This window comes from Gobio gobio (assembly GCF_949357685.1).
Source record: "Gobio gobio genome assembly, chromosome: 1".
NCBI classification, from domain to species: domain Eukaryota; kingdom Metazoa; phylum Chordata; class Actinopteri; order Cypriniformes; family Gobionidae; genus Gobio; species Gobio gobio.
In genome coordinates this window covers 73580530-73594488 of record NC_137097.1, presented here as the reverse complement: position 1 = coordinate 73594488, position 13959 = coordinate 73580530, and the positions used below count along the sequence as shown (strand labels likewise).

Genomic DNA, 13959 nt, shown 5'->3' with positions numbered 1-13959 from the left:
GGGCCTGGCCCCAAGCTGCACAGGAACCAGCCACAAAGCAATCTCATCATAGAATGTAATAGCTAAAACTACTTTATGTGCCAGCAATTACCTGTGCTTAAAATCAAGATATGAGCAAGGGGTCGCGAATACAGGATGAATGAAATACATATCACACAGGCTCCTACAGAACCAATAAATGTATTATTAACCAAAATATTTTTACAACAGCATTGTAAGTAATAGTAGATATACACCGCATTTATATCTATATAAATTGAATTTTTATATCTATATCTAATACATATAAAAATTCCTTTATACCTGCTGCTATTAAGTTTTAAATGATTCATTATAAAAGTGTGTTATTTAATGTGTATTTGTGTTGCGTGTATGAATACTGCTGTCTACAAAAAGAATCGCCTTTTAGGACAATAAAGTTAACTCAATATACACTGCTGCTTTTTAACATATTTCCCATTATAAATTATGAAACAGCTTGGTTCGTTGCTCTGTTGGGTCGATCCAACCCTCCTCCGTGTCACACAAAAAGATTGAAGAGACAACCTATTCCATCTTCAAAAAATGTCTCCTGTAAAGAGACATGATGGCTTTATATGATTTTATAAGATAAGGGTTTTATTTACATACAAATATACGAATAGCATGCCAAATACGTTGACACACTTTTCACATGTAAAATGAGATACACTACTATATTGAATCACATATAGTTTTGAATTTTTGAAATGAAGTCTCATAACTTTGTGAAAGATTCATGAAACAGTCAGCACAACAATGTGACACTTGTAAGAGTGGACTCCTGATGATGGTTCAATCTGCAGGGTTGCCAGAAGACTAAAGAAACGTTATCAGAAAGATTGAAGAAAACTGTACATTTCTCGTCTATTTCCACCCACTGCAACTTATACCAATGACGGAAATAAGTGCAGTTACAATAGAAAAATTTGTGGGAGAGCGTTGCTACAATGTGCTTATATTGTATTGCAATAGGGAGCACTTCAAAGTCAATACCAAATCAAAACTAGTTTGCACAGTATTCGTAATAGAAAGGATTTAATGACAAAATCTGGTTATGGTTACACTTAAAATAGCTTCAAAATGGATGTATGAGATGATAAACTTATACCATTAATCGTACACAGTATGAATAAAATCTTACCTGAGGGATAGAGAAAGAGAGAGAGAGAGTGGAGGAGAGAGGGCAAGAGAGGGAGAGAGAGAGAGAGAGAGAGAGAGAGAGTGGGGGGGGGGGCAAAGAAGAGAAGGACAGAAGACCTCAAGAGCCAGAGGAAAAGAGCCAGATAAAAAGAGAAAGAGCAACAGTTCCAATCTTCTTTTATATATTACTTGACCATGTGACTGAAACCAAATGTATTCATTTAAACTGACCGATCAGACCAAACTTCCACCACTGTAAAGGTGTGACACCCATATGGCCTACAGGCCTCTCTATTGTCTTCCAGATGGCCCTTCTGATAAGGAAATGGGGGTTGACAACAGTAAAGCAAATTTCTTTGTTGGATTTCAAATATCAAATATCTTTGATTATTTTCAATTCTTTCACACTCAAACTGTTCAGATCAGTGGTCATAGAGGAGGAAATGTGCGTTCACATATTCTGCTAAACCCATGTCCAAGTGATATTTTCAAATAGAATTTTAGCTTGCTTGAACATTTCTGCTGAATTAATCACATTTCTATTGCGTTTATGAGCTGTAAAATGACACTGCATAAAGTAACGAGGTGATAAGGTAAAGACATCAGTATAGAGGTAGACAGTTTGCTCAGCCCTATAATGTATTTCTCTATCTTTAATCAGAAAATTGAAGTTCAAATCTAACCATTTTTGCTGTCTAGTTTTGATAAAGGCAATTTTTTTTCACTGTGGAGAAAGACCACACTGATATTTAACTTTATAATTAAAAATATGAAAAGTTATAATTGAATTAATATTTATGTTTTTATATGTAATTTGTAAACACCATCATCATAATTTCTGCAGACAGAAGAATTTCCAAAGACAGATGAACCTCCACAGACAGATGAACCTCTGCACACTGATGAATCCCCAAAGACAGATGAACCAGATGAATCCCCAAAGACAGATGAATCTCCACAGAAAGGCAAACCTCTGCAGACAGTCAAACTTCTGCAGACAGTCAAACTTCTGCAGACAGGCAAACCTCTGGAGATTTATCTTTCTGCAAAGACAGATGAACCGCCACAGACAGACAAACCTCTGCAGACAGTCAAACTTCTGCAGACAGAAACACTTCTGCAGACAGGCAAACCTCTGGAGATTCATCTGTCTTTGGAGATTTATCTGTCTGCAAAGACAGATGAATCTCCACAGACAGACAAACCTCTGCAGCCAGATGAATCTCCACAGACAGACAAACCTCTGCAGACAGATGAATCCCCACAGACAGACAAACCTCTGCAGACAGATGAATCCCCAAAGACAGATGAATCTCCACAGACAGACAAACCTCTGCAGACAGATGAATCCCCACAGACAGACAAACCTCTGCAGACAGATGAATCCCCAAAGACAGATGGATCTCCACAGACAGACAAACCTCTGCAGACAGATGAATCTCCACAGACAGATGAACCTCTGCAGACAGATGAATCCCCAAAGACAGATGGATCTCCACAGACAGACAAACCTCTGCAGACAGATGAATCTCCACAGACAGACAAACCTCTGCAGACAGATGAACCTCCACAGACAGATGAATCCCCAAAGACAGATGAACATCCACAGACAGACAAACCTCTGCAGACAGATGAACCTCCACAGACAGACAAACCTCTGCAGACAGATGAATCTCCACAGACAGATGAATCCCCAAAGACAGATGAACATCCACAGACAGACAACTCTCTGCAGACAGATGAATCTCCACAGACAGACAAACCTCTGCAGACAGATGAATCCCCAAAGACAGATGCATATCCACAGACAGACAAACCTCTACAGACAGATGAATCTCCACAGACAGACAAACCTCTGCAGACAGATCAATCTCCACAGACAGATGAATCCCCAAAGACAGATGAACCTCCACAGACAGACAAACCTCCACAGACAGACAAACCTCTGCAGACAGATGAATCTCTAATTACAGATGAACTTCCGCTGGCAGATGAACCCCCACAAACAGAAGAGCAATCTCCTATAATCCCAGGTAAAAAAATTTTTTATTTATTTATTTATTTATTCATTTTTAAACAATTTATCTAGGAAAATGTAATCCCTGAGACAGAATTAGTCAAATCATTGTTGGTGCAAAAACTGCTGAGCTTTAGTCCCAACTCAAGATCCTTTCCTGATTCAGTTGTCTTCACTCAGTCCATTGTGGTGATGCAGTTTCTGTAACTAAATCGGTCTGATCTCATTCTTTTACCAATATTATGCATTCTACTTGGGCAGGTGCCCAGTGGCACTGAATACTCACCTTCTCTGGCTATTGGGGAAACTTAAAAATCTTTGGTTCTTCATCTCATAAACACTGGTTATTGCAAAAGAATGTGTTTGAATGGAATTAATTGACTTCCATTGAATGTGTGGTTCCCTTTCGTTCAGTCACTATGATTTACGTCAGTAATGGCTCAATGGCTTAGAAGCCAATTGCCTTCGAGATCTACAAAACTAGCCAATGGCATGAGAATGGTAAATGGATAGACTGCATTTATATAGCGCTTTCAACAGACCCATGGCCACCAAAGGGCTTTACATATTGCCTCAAATTCACCCATTCATACACCGAAGGTGGTGTCAGCCATGCAAGCTCTTTGGGAGCAGCTGGGAGAATGCCATGGGTCTGTAGAATTTTCTTAGCGCAACTCCGCCCCACCTTGTGAGAACATGAGCGGCAATCTCATATTATGTTTCTACTTCGGAGCCGTGTTCACTTGCCTTCCTGAGCCCTGAGCTTCTCTACTCTTCAAGACGAGCGACTCTCCAGAGTGTCGCATTCCTGTCTGATCTGTGCAGTGATCTCGCACAGGGTGTGTGTTCTCCCTGGGCGCTTCGGCATTTCTGCAGAGCTTTCTCCTCTCCAAAAGAACTACACATGGCAAGTCTTTTTCAAGATGTCTCACCCGTGTGTTTCTGGATGCGGTCGGCTGGTTAGTCCATTTGACGAGCATGAACGCTGTTTGGCGTGCTTGGGTCTTGTGCACACCAAGCACGCGTACATGGATGCGCCATGTTCCTACTGCGGGAACATGACCATTGCAGTGTTGCGATCGAGGCTCCATTATCTCTGTCTAGGAGGGAGGGTCCCCTCTACCACACCCCAATCTATCACCCCCACGAGAGGGGATACTTTGGCTGGTGGTCAGGGTGATCTGAGGGTTACGGTGTGGGCCAACTCGACGAACATTGCACCCCTCTAGCACATTGCAACCCATTGTGTTGCCGAATGAGGTCGCTGGTGTTTCCCGTCCTGGGCCCTGTGTCTCATTCGGAGCGCTGGGATTCCCAGCATTGCCCAAATCTGATCCGGCACTCACAGCCATGCTTGCCCGGGCAGCTTAGAGCATCGGGCTTGAGTTGAATCCTCCGCCATGTGGATAGCGCTCAAGGCTGGACGATTGGTATCTGGGGGCAGCCCGTGCTGAAAGTGCCCGTCAGCCCCCAGTGCCCTACTTCCTGGAAGTGCACAAGGAGGTGTTGAAATAGAGTAGCCATTGACCTTTCACCATCGCTCGGCAGTCTTTTCTGCCTTCACTGCTCTCGATAGTGGTGCAGTGAAAGGGTACACAGGGGTTCCCCCTGTTGAGCCTTCTGTTGCGATGCAACTGTGTCCGCAGATCGCTTCAACATGGCGTGGTGACCAAAAGCAACCATCCAAAGCCTGTAGGGTTACGTCTACTTTTCTACGAAGACCTATAGAGCCACGGGCCAGGCCGTGTCCACCTTGCATACTATGGCCATCCTTCAAGTCCATCAGGCAAAGGTGCTCAGAAACATGCACGAGTGCAATGCTGACCCTGCACCAGAGATGGGCATAAATACATGGAAATGAATTTAAAATACAAATACAAAATACTGTGTGGAAAAATGTATTTAAATACAAATACAGTATTTTGTATTTTGAAAATACACAAAATACATGTGAAATTGGCGATTCAGTTCATGTATCCCTATTAGGCTGAAATCTATCTGGGCCTATTCATTAATATGTTTTGTTCTAATGTCACAACAAGTCACAATTTCAAGTTTACTGGGTTTAACTTGATTATTTGGTTAGGGTTTAAGAAGTGTAGGCTACTAAAAAAACTTTCCCATGTGTCCTCAAAATGACCCGCAACCTAATCAGTTTATATGTGAACAAAAGAGACGAGTGTTTGACAAATTATTCAGCAAACTACTTCCAAACCATCAAAAAGCAGTGATTAAAGGAGAACAATTACAGAGTCACCCTCTGTCGTTTCACAGAATTATACAACGGAGAGCACATCAAGCATTACTTTACTGAGAAATGCGCGCAGTGAGCAGGTTCGCGGCGTAGAGCCATGTGAATGGCGAAATTATAAACAAGGCTTCAAACTGTGTTGCCAACTTAGCAATTTTGTCGCTAGATTTAGCAACTTTTCAGACTACCTTAGCAACTTTTTTTTTTCTAAAAGCACCTACAACACCAACACACATACAAGCTAGCTCAATAGACCGAGCGGTTCAATCATAATTCCTTAAGATCGCTGTGGAAATGGGCACAGATGCCTAAGCCTGCTCCCCGTCGAGGCTGCCCTCCTGCGACTCCTGCCCAGCAACAGCCTTCACCCAGGCCGTGGCGTGGAGGATGTCACAGGAAGGCAACCCAGCCCGTCTCGGTCCCTAACCCTGCCAAGCGGCAGTCCAAGCAGCGTTCATGAGACGGGCCGCTCGGAAGTGAACTCAGCTCTTTCCCAGAAGATGGTAACAGGATCACTCCTTCCCCCGGTGGAAGGCCGAGGGAGAATCCTTGGTTTTCCCCTTCCGCTGCTGGCCTCGCGGTCAGCGGCACCCTATTCATGGTTAAAATTAAGAACTTATATATTCACCGCTGAGCCCCAAGAGGGCGCGGTTGGCAGTGTGCAACGCACAGCCTCGCCACTCTCAGCCCTCTCTGTCACTAGACACCTGTCAGACGAGACCCCCGTGAAACCCTAGTCCGTCCCTGGTCTCCTCTGTCAGGGTGCGGAACATGACCCCGCCCAAACCTTGGGACGCTCCAATGCCTCCCATGTCTGTGCTGGTCATTCCGCTTCACTGCCCCATCGTGGGTACGCCTGTCGTTCGCGTGACCCCGCTGGTTCAGTTTCTGGGAGCCTGGCTAGAGCTTCCCAATGCCCCTGCCATGCATGCGGAGATCGACACCCTACTGGCGAAGGGTGAGATCGTCCCTCCAGCCGAGATGAAGTCCGGCTTCTACAGTCCCTACTTCATTGTATCCAAGAGGAGCGGTGGGTTACGGCCAATAGTGGATCTGCACGTCTTGAACCGATCCCTTCACAGGCTTCCATTCAAGATGTTGACAGCCAAACGCATTTTCGAATGCGTTCGTCCATCGAATTGGTTTGCAGCGATCGACCTGAAGGACGCATACTTTCATGTCTTCATTCTTCCTCGACACAGAGCGTTTCTATGGTTTGCCTTCGAGGGGCAGGAATACCAGTACACGGTACTCCCGTTCAGGTTAGCCCTGTCTCCTCGCGTCTTCACAAAAGTCGTTGAGGCGTATGCCACTCAAGCAACATGGGGTTCGCATCCTGAACTATCTCGAGGACTAGCTGATACTAGCCCACTCTCAAGACCAGGTTTGCCAACACAGGGACCTGGTTCTTCGGCACCTCGCCTGCTTGGGCCTTCAGGTCAACTGGGAAAAGAGCAAACTCTCCCCTGTGAAGAGGATCTCTTTTCTCTGTATGGAAATCTACTCGGTCACCATGTACGTGCAGCTTACGAGCAAACGAGCGCAATCACTGCTGACTTGCCTTCGCCAAATCGAGGGCAAGAGTGCAGTTCCACTGAAGTTATGTCAGAGGCTCCTTGGGCATATGGCATCCGCAGCAGCGGTAACGCCGCTCGGACTGCTTCACATGAGACCGCTTCATCACTAGCTTCGCGATTGAGTCCCGAGATGCGCTTCTACGGGACGGAGTGCCCTAAGACTGAGTTTCCAGGCATGTTGTTGTATCAACAGATGCCTCTGCCACGGGCTGGGGTGCACATGTCTCTTGCCATTTTCAAAGTAGTTCCCTGTCATTTAAGAGATGACGTGCATGTGGTCAAACACAAAGCTGTGTCTGAATTCACTCGTTTACCCCCATCATCAGGTGTTCATTATGCATCAAATAACGCATTTCGGGAGATAATCAGTGGTGAATGACTCCTTGAGGATCGATGACGCTCTCACTCTCATACTCACGGCCTCGAGGTTGTCGATAAACGGATCGGTGCCTTGAACATGTGCAATGGACAAGCTGCCACTGGTGATTGCCCTGGCTTCCGTTAAGTCAAGTCAACTTTATTTATATAGCGCTTTTTACAATACAGATTGTTTCAAAGCAGCTTCACAGTGTTAAACAGGAAAATAATGCAACAGAATTTGATTCGGCTGTACAGCTGCTTTGGAGAAAGTGGTGATGTCATCAGCCCATTTCAATTATCATACAGTGACAATGTGGGCAGATCAGTAATTTAGTTAATATAGTTAATTTAGTTTACTAAGTACATTTATTTGGATATTTAGTTTAAAAATGTAGTGAGGGTAGGGGACCTGCAGGCATTTTCAGTTGACAAAGCATGCCTGGAATTCGGGCCGGCTAACGCTCACTAAGATGGCCTGGATACGTGCCCAAGGTTCCCACCACTTCTTTCAGAGATCAGGTGGTGAACCTGCATTATAATGCACGGCCCCATGTTGCAAGGATCTGTACACAATTCCTGGAAGCTGAAAACATCCCAGTTCTTGCATGGCCAGCATACTCACCAGACATGTCACCCATTAAACATGTTTGGGATGCTCTGCTCTGGCCTATACTCATGCTGTCTAATCACCATCTTGATATGCCACACCTGTGAGGTGGATGGATTATCTCAGGAAAGGAGAAGTGCTCACTAACACAGATTTAGACAGATTTGTGAACAATATCTGGGAGAAATAGGTTTTTTGTTAGAGCCCGACCGATATATCGGATGGGCCGATATTATCGGCCGATATTAGGCATTTTCCAAACTATTGGTATCGGCATTTATAATGGCCGATAAATGAATATTTAAAATAATAATAAAAACGGACGAAACACCGAGTCATGCTGCACGCCGCGAACATTCATTCACAACTGAGATCATCCGTGAAGAGCTTGTAAGTTGGCAACGACATACATTGCTTGAATAACAATTAAAAGAACATCCCCATCAGTTCTATTAACTCAAATAAGCATGACAAAATTTGTGACTGCCAAGTCCAGTTTTGCGGTTACATGTAAGCCAAGAGTGAAACGGAATTAGCTTACGTTAGGTTGTTACAGTATAGTTGACTGACTGTCAGTTTAACTCGGACCATGTGACTGAATAAGATTCTTTAATAGCATGACAGTTTGACAACATGAGACGTATCATCTCTCCCCTGCCCGTTATTTTGAAAAATTATGTTTTACAATATTTTGCAGTCCATTTCTAAATTATGACTTATCATAGACTTTAGCTAACCACAAAGCGAGCTAATGCCATGGCTATCAGTGGAAGACCGCTAACATTAATGCGCAAATAAATTATATTTGTAGTTCCAGTCCCTGCGTTGTAAATCGTAAGTTAAGCACGTGAGGAGTGAACGAAAGTGCGTTGCTGACTTTGTTCAGACGCAGCATTAACTAGTCACATAATGGATTTAATGCATCACTAAGTAGTAGATTTTAGAAGGCAGGCAGCACATGATGATTGAAAATGGTTTGTTGTAGCTTGATGGATAGAATTAAAAGAGTGCATGAAAAGGGATAAGCAAGTTGACATTGTAATTATAAGGTAGCTCATTTATACTGTATATAGTTTATATTTTGCTGTTGTTGTTATTTATCAGAACTTAACTGAATATTTTTTTCCAGTCTTGCTCAAAGTTATATTTATGAAGCTTACCACATCTATCAATACTGGTAACTTTGAATTTTTTGTTAATTAGTGGTGCTTGCGTAGCAAGGCATCACTATTACTATCTCACCCAGGAACGGTTTATTATTATTCTTTATTCTGGACACTTTTTTGGCGCGCTTCTCCTCCCACATTTTTTGTCACAGACCCATGAATGAGGCGTCAAATCGACCGGCTTATACGGGAATGGTGTGCTATATCTTTTCTAAGGGGTCGGGGGTACGATATTTGCCCCAGGGGCAAAAAAGTAGCCGAAAAATCCCATTGACTTAACATTGCGACCAACTTTAACGAGTCAAAGCTCCGAACGAGGATTTTGTAGAAACTCGTGGGTCACCACATTTGAAGAGGCTGACAGGCCCTGCAAGATGACACATCACAATGGGGTATAAGTTTTACCCCTGGGGCATTAGAGCTGCCCAAATTTCCTCAAATTTTGCCCCAGTCATTGTCTATGGGAGGGATGTCCTATTAAACTCATGTGTTTCTCTTACTATGGGAAATTGCATAAGGATTTTGTATTGACCACAGCTCTGGCTCACAGTGTCTCAGAGACAAGGGGGTGGGCTCAATTTACTCAGCCAACCAATCACTATCTCAGGATCACAGTAAACCCATCAAGCCACGCCCTAGCAACCATTTAGAGCTCCCTAGCAACTGATCCCATAGACTTCCATTGAAAGAGATCAAAGGGATATCTTTGGATAGAAGTGTCATAGAAACACGATTGTGGGTTTGTTTGACTCGGGGCATCAACAGCCAATCACATATCACCGTCAACACCATCACCACCCTAGCAACCATTATCAAGCAGCCTAGCAACCGTTTACCAAGACCTATATCTCTGCCTCAGAACATCCTAGAGGCATGGGGGTTGGTTTATATCATTCATACAGACAAGCAGTATCATCATTGGATGCTGCCTAGCCACTCCATAGCAACCAAACAGAGTACCCTAGCAACCGTTTACAAGGACCTATATCTCTGCCTCAGAACATCATAGAGACATGGGGGTTGGTTTATATCATTCATACAGACAAGCAGTGTCATCATTGGATGCTGCCAAGCCCCTCCATAGCAACCAAACAGAGTACCCTAGCAACCGTTTAACAAGACCTATATCTCAGCATCAGAACATCGTAGAGAAATGGCGGTTGGGTCTTTTGGCTCATGCTAGCAAACTGGACTTTCAACATGCTACACATGCTAGCAGTGAATAGCTACATGCTAATAGTGATTAGCTAAAGATTAGAACATGCCAGCAACATGCTAATCATGTTAGCATTATGCTAACAACATGCTAATCATGTTAGCATTGTCATGCTAATCATGTTAGCATCATGCTAACATCATGCTAATCATGTTAACATCATGATAACATCATGCTAATCATGTTAGCATCATGCTAACATAATGCTAATCATGTTAGCATGATGGTAACAACATGCTAATCGTGTTATCATTGTCATGCTAACATGATTAGCATAATGCTAACATCATGCTAATCATGTTAGCATTATGCTAATCATGTTAGCATGTTAACATTATGCTAACAACATGCTATTCATGTTAGCATTGTCATGCTAATCATGTAAGCATCATGTTAACATCATGCTAATAATGTTAGCATTATGCTAGCATCATGCTAATCATGTTAGCATTATGCTACTATCATGCTAATCATGTTAGCATAATGCTAGCATCATGCTAATCATGTTAGTATTATGTTAACAACATGCTATTCATGTTAGCATTGTCATGCTAATCATGTTAGCATCATGCTAACATCATGTTAATCATGTTAGCGTAATGCTAACATCATGCTAATCATGTTAACATCATGCTAACATAATGCTAATCATGTTCCCATCATGCTAGCATTATGCTAATCATGTTACCATTATGCTAACAACATGCTAATCATGTTAACATTGTCATGCTAATCATGTTAGCATCATGCTAACATCATGCTAATCATGTTACCATGATGCTAACAAAATGCTAATCGTGTTAGCATTGTCATGCTAATCATGTTAGCATCATGTTAACATCATGCTAATCATGTTAGCATCATGCTAACATAATGCTAATCATGTTAGCGTCATGCTAACATCATGCTAATCATGTTAGCATAATGCTATTATCATGCTAATCATGTTAACATCATGTTAACAACATGCTAGCTAATTGTGTTAGCATTAGGTTTGTGTGTTCATATCTCTGCATCAGAACATCACAGAGACTTGGGGCTGGTCTCATTTGAATCGGCCTATCAAGCAGCTAATAAGTAGTAACATTCAAACTTCATTGCCACGCCCTAGCAACCAGTTACAGCACCCTGGCAACCATATATCAACATTAACGAGCCATATCTCAGTACCAGAGCATTGTAGGTATACAGAGTTGGGCTCTTTTGAATCAGACTGGCCAATAGTCTTTCAATATCACCCCATAAACTGTATAGACACATCCTAGCAACCTTGTACAGTACCCTAGCAACAGTACAAACACATTTATAAGCCATATCTCAGCCCCAGAACATCCTACAGACATGTTGCTTGGCTTTTTTGCATTATCCGGGTGGCGAGTTTTGCCACGGCAAGCACCACTCACATTTTCTTCAGGAAATGTACATTCTAGTTTTTTTTTTGTTATTGTGTTTTCGTCCAAAGGACTTTAATTTTCATATATTAAGTTTGTATTTTTATACATTTTATTTATCAGAACTTAAAACAATAAAACAAACAAGTTTATTTTTAAACTGCATTGTCATATTTTAGAGAGGCTGAGGGATCATTAATATAATATATATATATATATATATATTACACATACACATACATGTGATAAAGTTCATTATTTTCCATAATGTAATGATAAAAATTAAACTTTCATATATTTTAGATTCATTGCACACCAACTGAAATATTTCAGGTCTTTTATTGATTTAATACTGATGATTTTGGCATACATCTCATGAAAACCCAAAATTCCCAAAAAATTAGCATATTATGAAAAGGTTCTCTAAACGAGCTATTAACCTAATCATCTGAATCAAAATTACACCTGCAAAAGATTCCTGAGGCTTTTAAAAACTCCCAGCCTGGTTCATTACTCAAAACCGTAATCATGGGTAAGACTGCCGACCTGACTGCTGTCCAGAAGGCCATAATTGACACCCTCAAGCAAGAGAGTAAGACACAGAAAGAAATTTCTGAACGAATATGCTGTTCCCAGAGTGCTGTATCAAGGCACCTCAGTGGGAAGTCTGTGGGAAGGAAAAAGTGTGGCAAAAAACGCTGCACAATGAGAAGAGGTGACCAGACCCTGAGGAAGATTGTGGAGAAGGACCGATTCCAGACCTTGGGGGACCTGCGGAAGCAGTGGACTGAGTCTGGAGTAGAAACATCCAGAGCCACCGTGCACAGGCGTGTGAAGGAAATGGGCTACAGGTGCCGCATTCCCCAGGTCAAGCCACTTTTGGACCAGAAACAGCGGCAGAAGCGCCTGACCTGGGCTACAGAGAAGCAGCACTGGACTGTTGCTCAGTGGTCCAAAGTACTTTTTTCGGATGAAGGCAAATTTTGCATGTCATTCGGAAATCAAGGTGTCAGAGTCTTGAGGAAGACTGGGGAGAAGGAAATGCAAGTCGAGTGTCAAGTACCCACAGTCAGTGATGGTCTGGGGTGCCATGTCAGCTGCTGGTGTTGGTCCACTGTGTTTTATCAAGGGCAGGGTCAATGCAGCTAGCTATCAGGAGATTTGAGCACTTCATGCTTCCATCTGCTGAAAAGCTTTATGGAGATGAAGATTTCATTTTTCAGCACGACCTGGCACCTGCTCACAGTGCCAAAACCACTGGTAAATGGTTTACTGACCATGGTATTACTGTGCTCAATTGGCCTGCCAACTCTCCTGACCTGAACCCCATAGAGAATCTGTGGGATATTGTGAAATGAAAGTTGAGAGACGCAAGACCCAACACTCTGGATGAGCTTAAGGCCGCTATCGAAGCATCCTGGGCCTCCATAACACCTCAGCAGTGCCACAGGCTGATTGCCTCCATGCCACGCCGCATTGAAGCAGTCATTTCTGCAAAAGGATTCCCGACCAAGTATTGAGTGCATAACTGAACATAATTATTTGAAGGTTGACTTTTATTGTATTAAAAACACTTTTCTTTTATTGGTCGGATGAAATATGCTAATTTTTTGAGATAGGAATTCTGGATTTTCATGAGCTGTATGCCAAAATCATCAGTATTAAAACAATAAAAGACCTGAAATATTACAGTTGGTGTGCAATGAATCTAAAATATATGAAAGTTTAATTTTTTTATATTTTAATATAGTTTAATATATATTTATTTATATTAATATACATCTCGGCCGACATATCGGAATATCTGATTTTTAAATCCCCAAATATTTGTATCGGTATCAGCCTTAAAAATCCTTTATCGGTCGGGCTCTACCTTTTGTGTACACAGGAAAAGTCTTAAATCTTTGAGTTCAGCTCATGAAAAATGGGGGCAAAAATTTAAGTGTTGCGTTTATAATTTTGTTCAGTGTATATATTATACAGTGGCATGAAAAAGTATGTGAATCGCTTGCAGAATCGGTGAAAATGGGAATAATTTTAACTAAATAAGAGGGATCATACAAAATGCATGTTATTTTTTATTTAGTACTGTCCTGAATAGGATATTTTACATAAAAAAATGTTTACATATAGTCCACAAGACAAAAAAAAATTGCTGAATTTATTCAAATAACCCTGATAAAAAGTTTATGAACCATTAAAGGTCCCCTTCT

At 42.1% G+C, this 13959-nt stretch overlaps 3 protein-coding genes across 3 annotated transcripts in view; 2 read left to right on the top strand and 1 right to left on the bottom strand.

Moving 5' to 3' along the window:
- LOC307125338 (uncharacterized protein) overlaps positions 1-13959 on the top strand; it is a 500360-nt gene that overhangs the window by 86772 nt on the left and 399629 nt on the right. The gene's annotated exons all lie outside the window — the stretch shown is intronic.
- Positions 1-13959, bottom strand: part of LOC307122960 (uncharacterized protein) — a gene marked incomplete at both ends in the record, with an annotated part of 765959 nt that overhangs the window by 365157 nt on the left and 386843 nt on the right. The gene's annotated exons all lie outside the window — the stretch shown is intronic.
- LOC307135771 (interferon-induced very large GTPase 1-like) overlaps positions 1-13959 on the top strand; it is a gene marked incomplete at its 3' end in the record, with an annotated part of 36750 nt that overhangs the window by 14166 nt on the left and 8625 nt on the right. Inside the window, exon 4 of the mRNA XM_079832427.1 lies at positions 2006-3194. Within this exon, the coding sequence (XP_079688553.1) occupies positions 2006-3194 (1189 nt within the window). The remainder of the gene's footprint in view (positions 1-2005; positions 3195-13959) is intronic.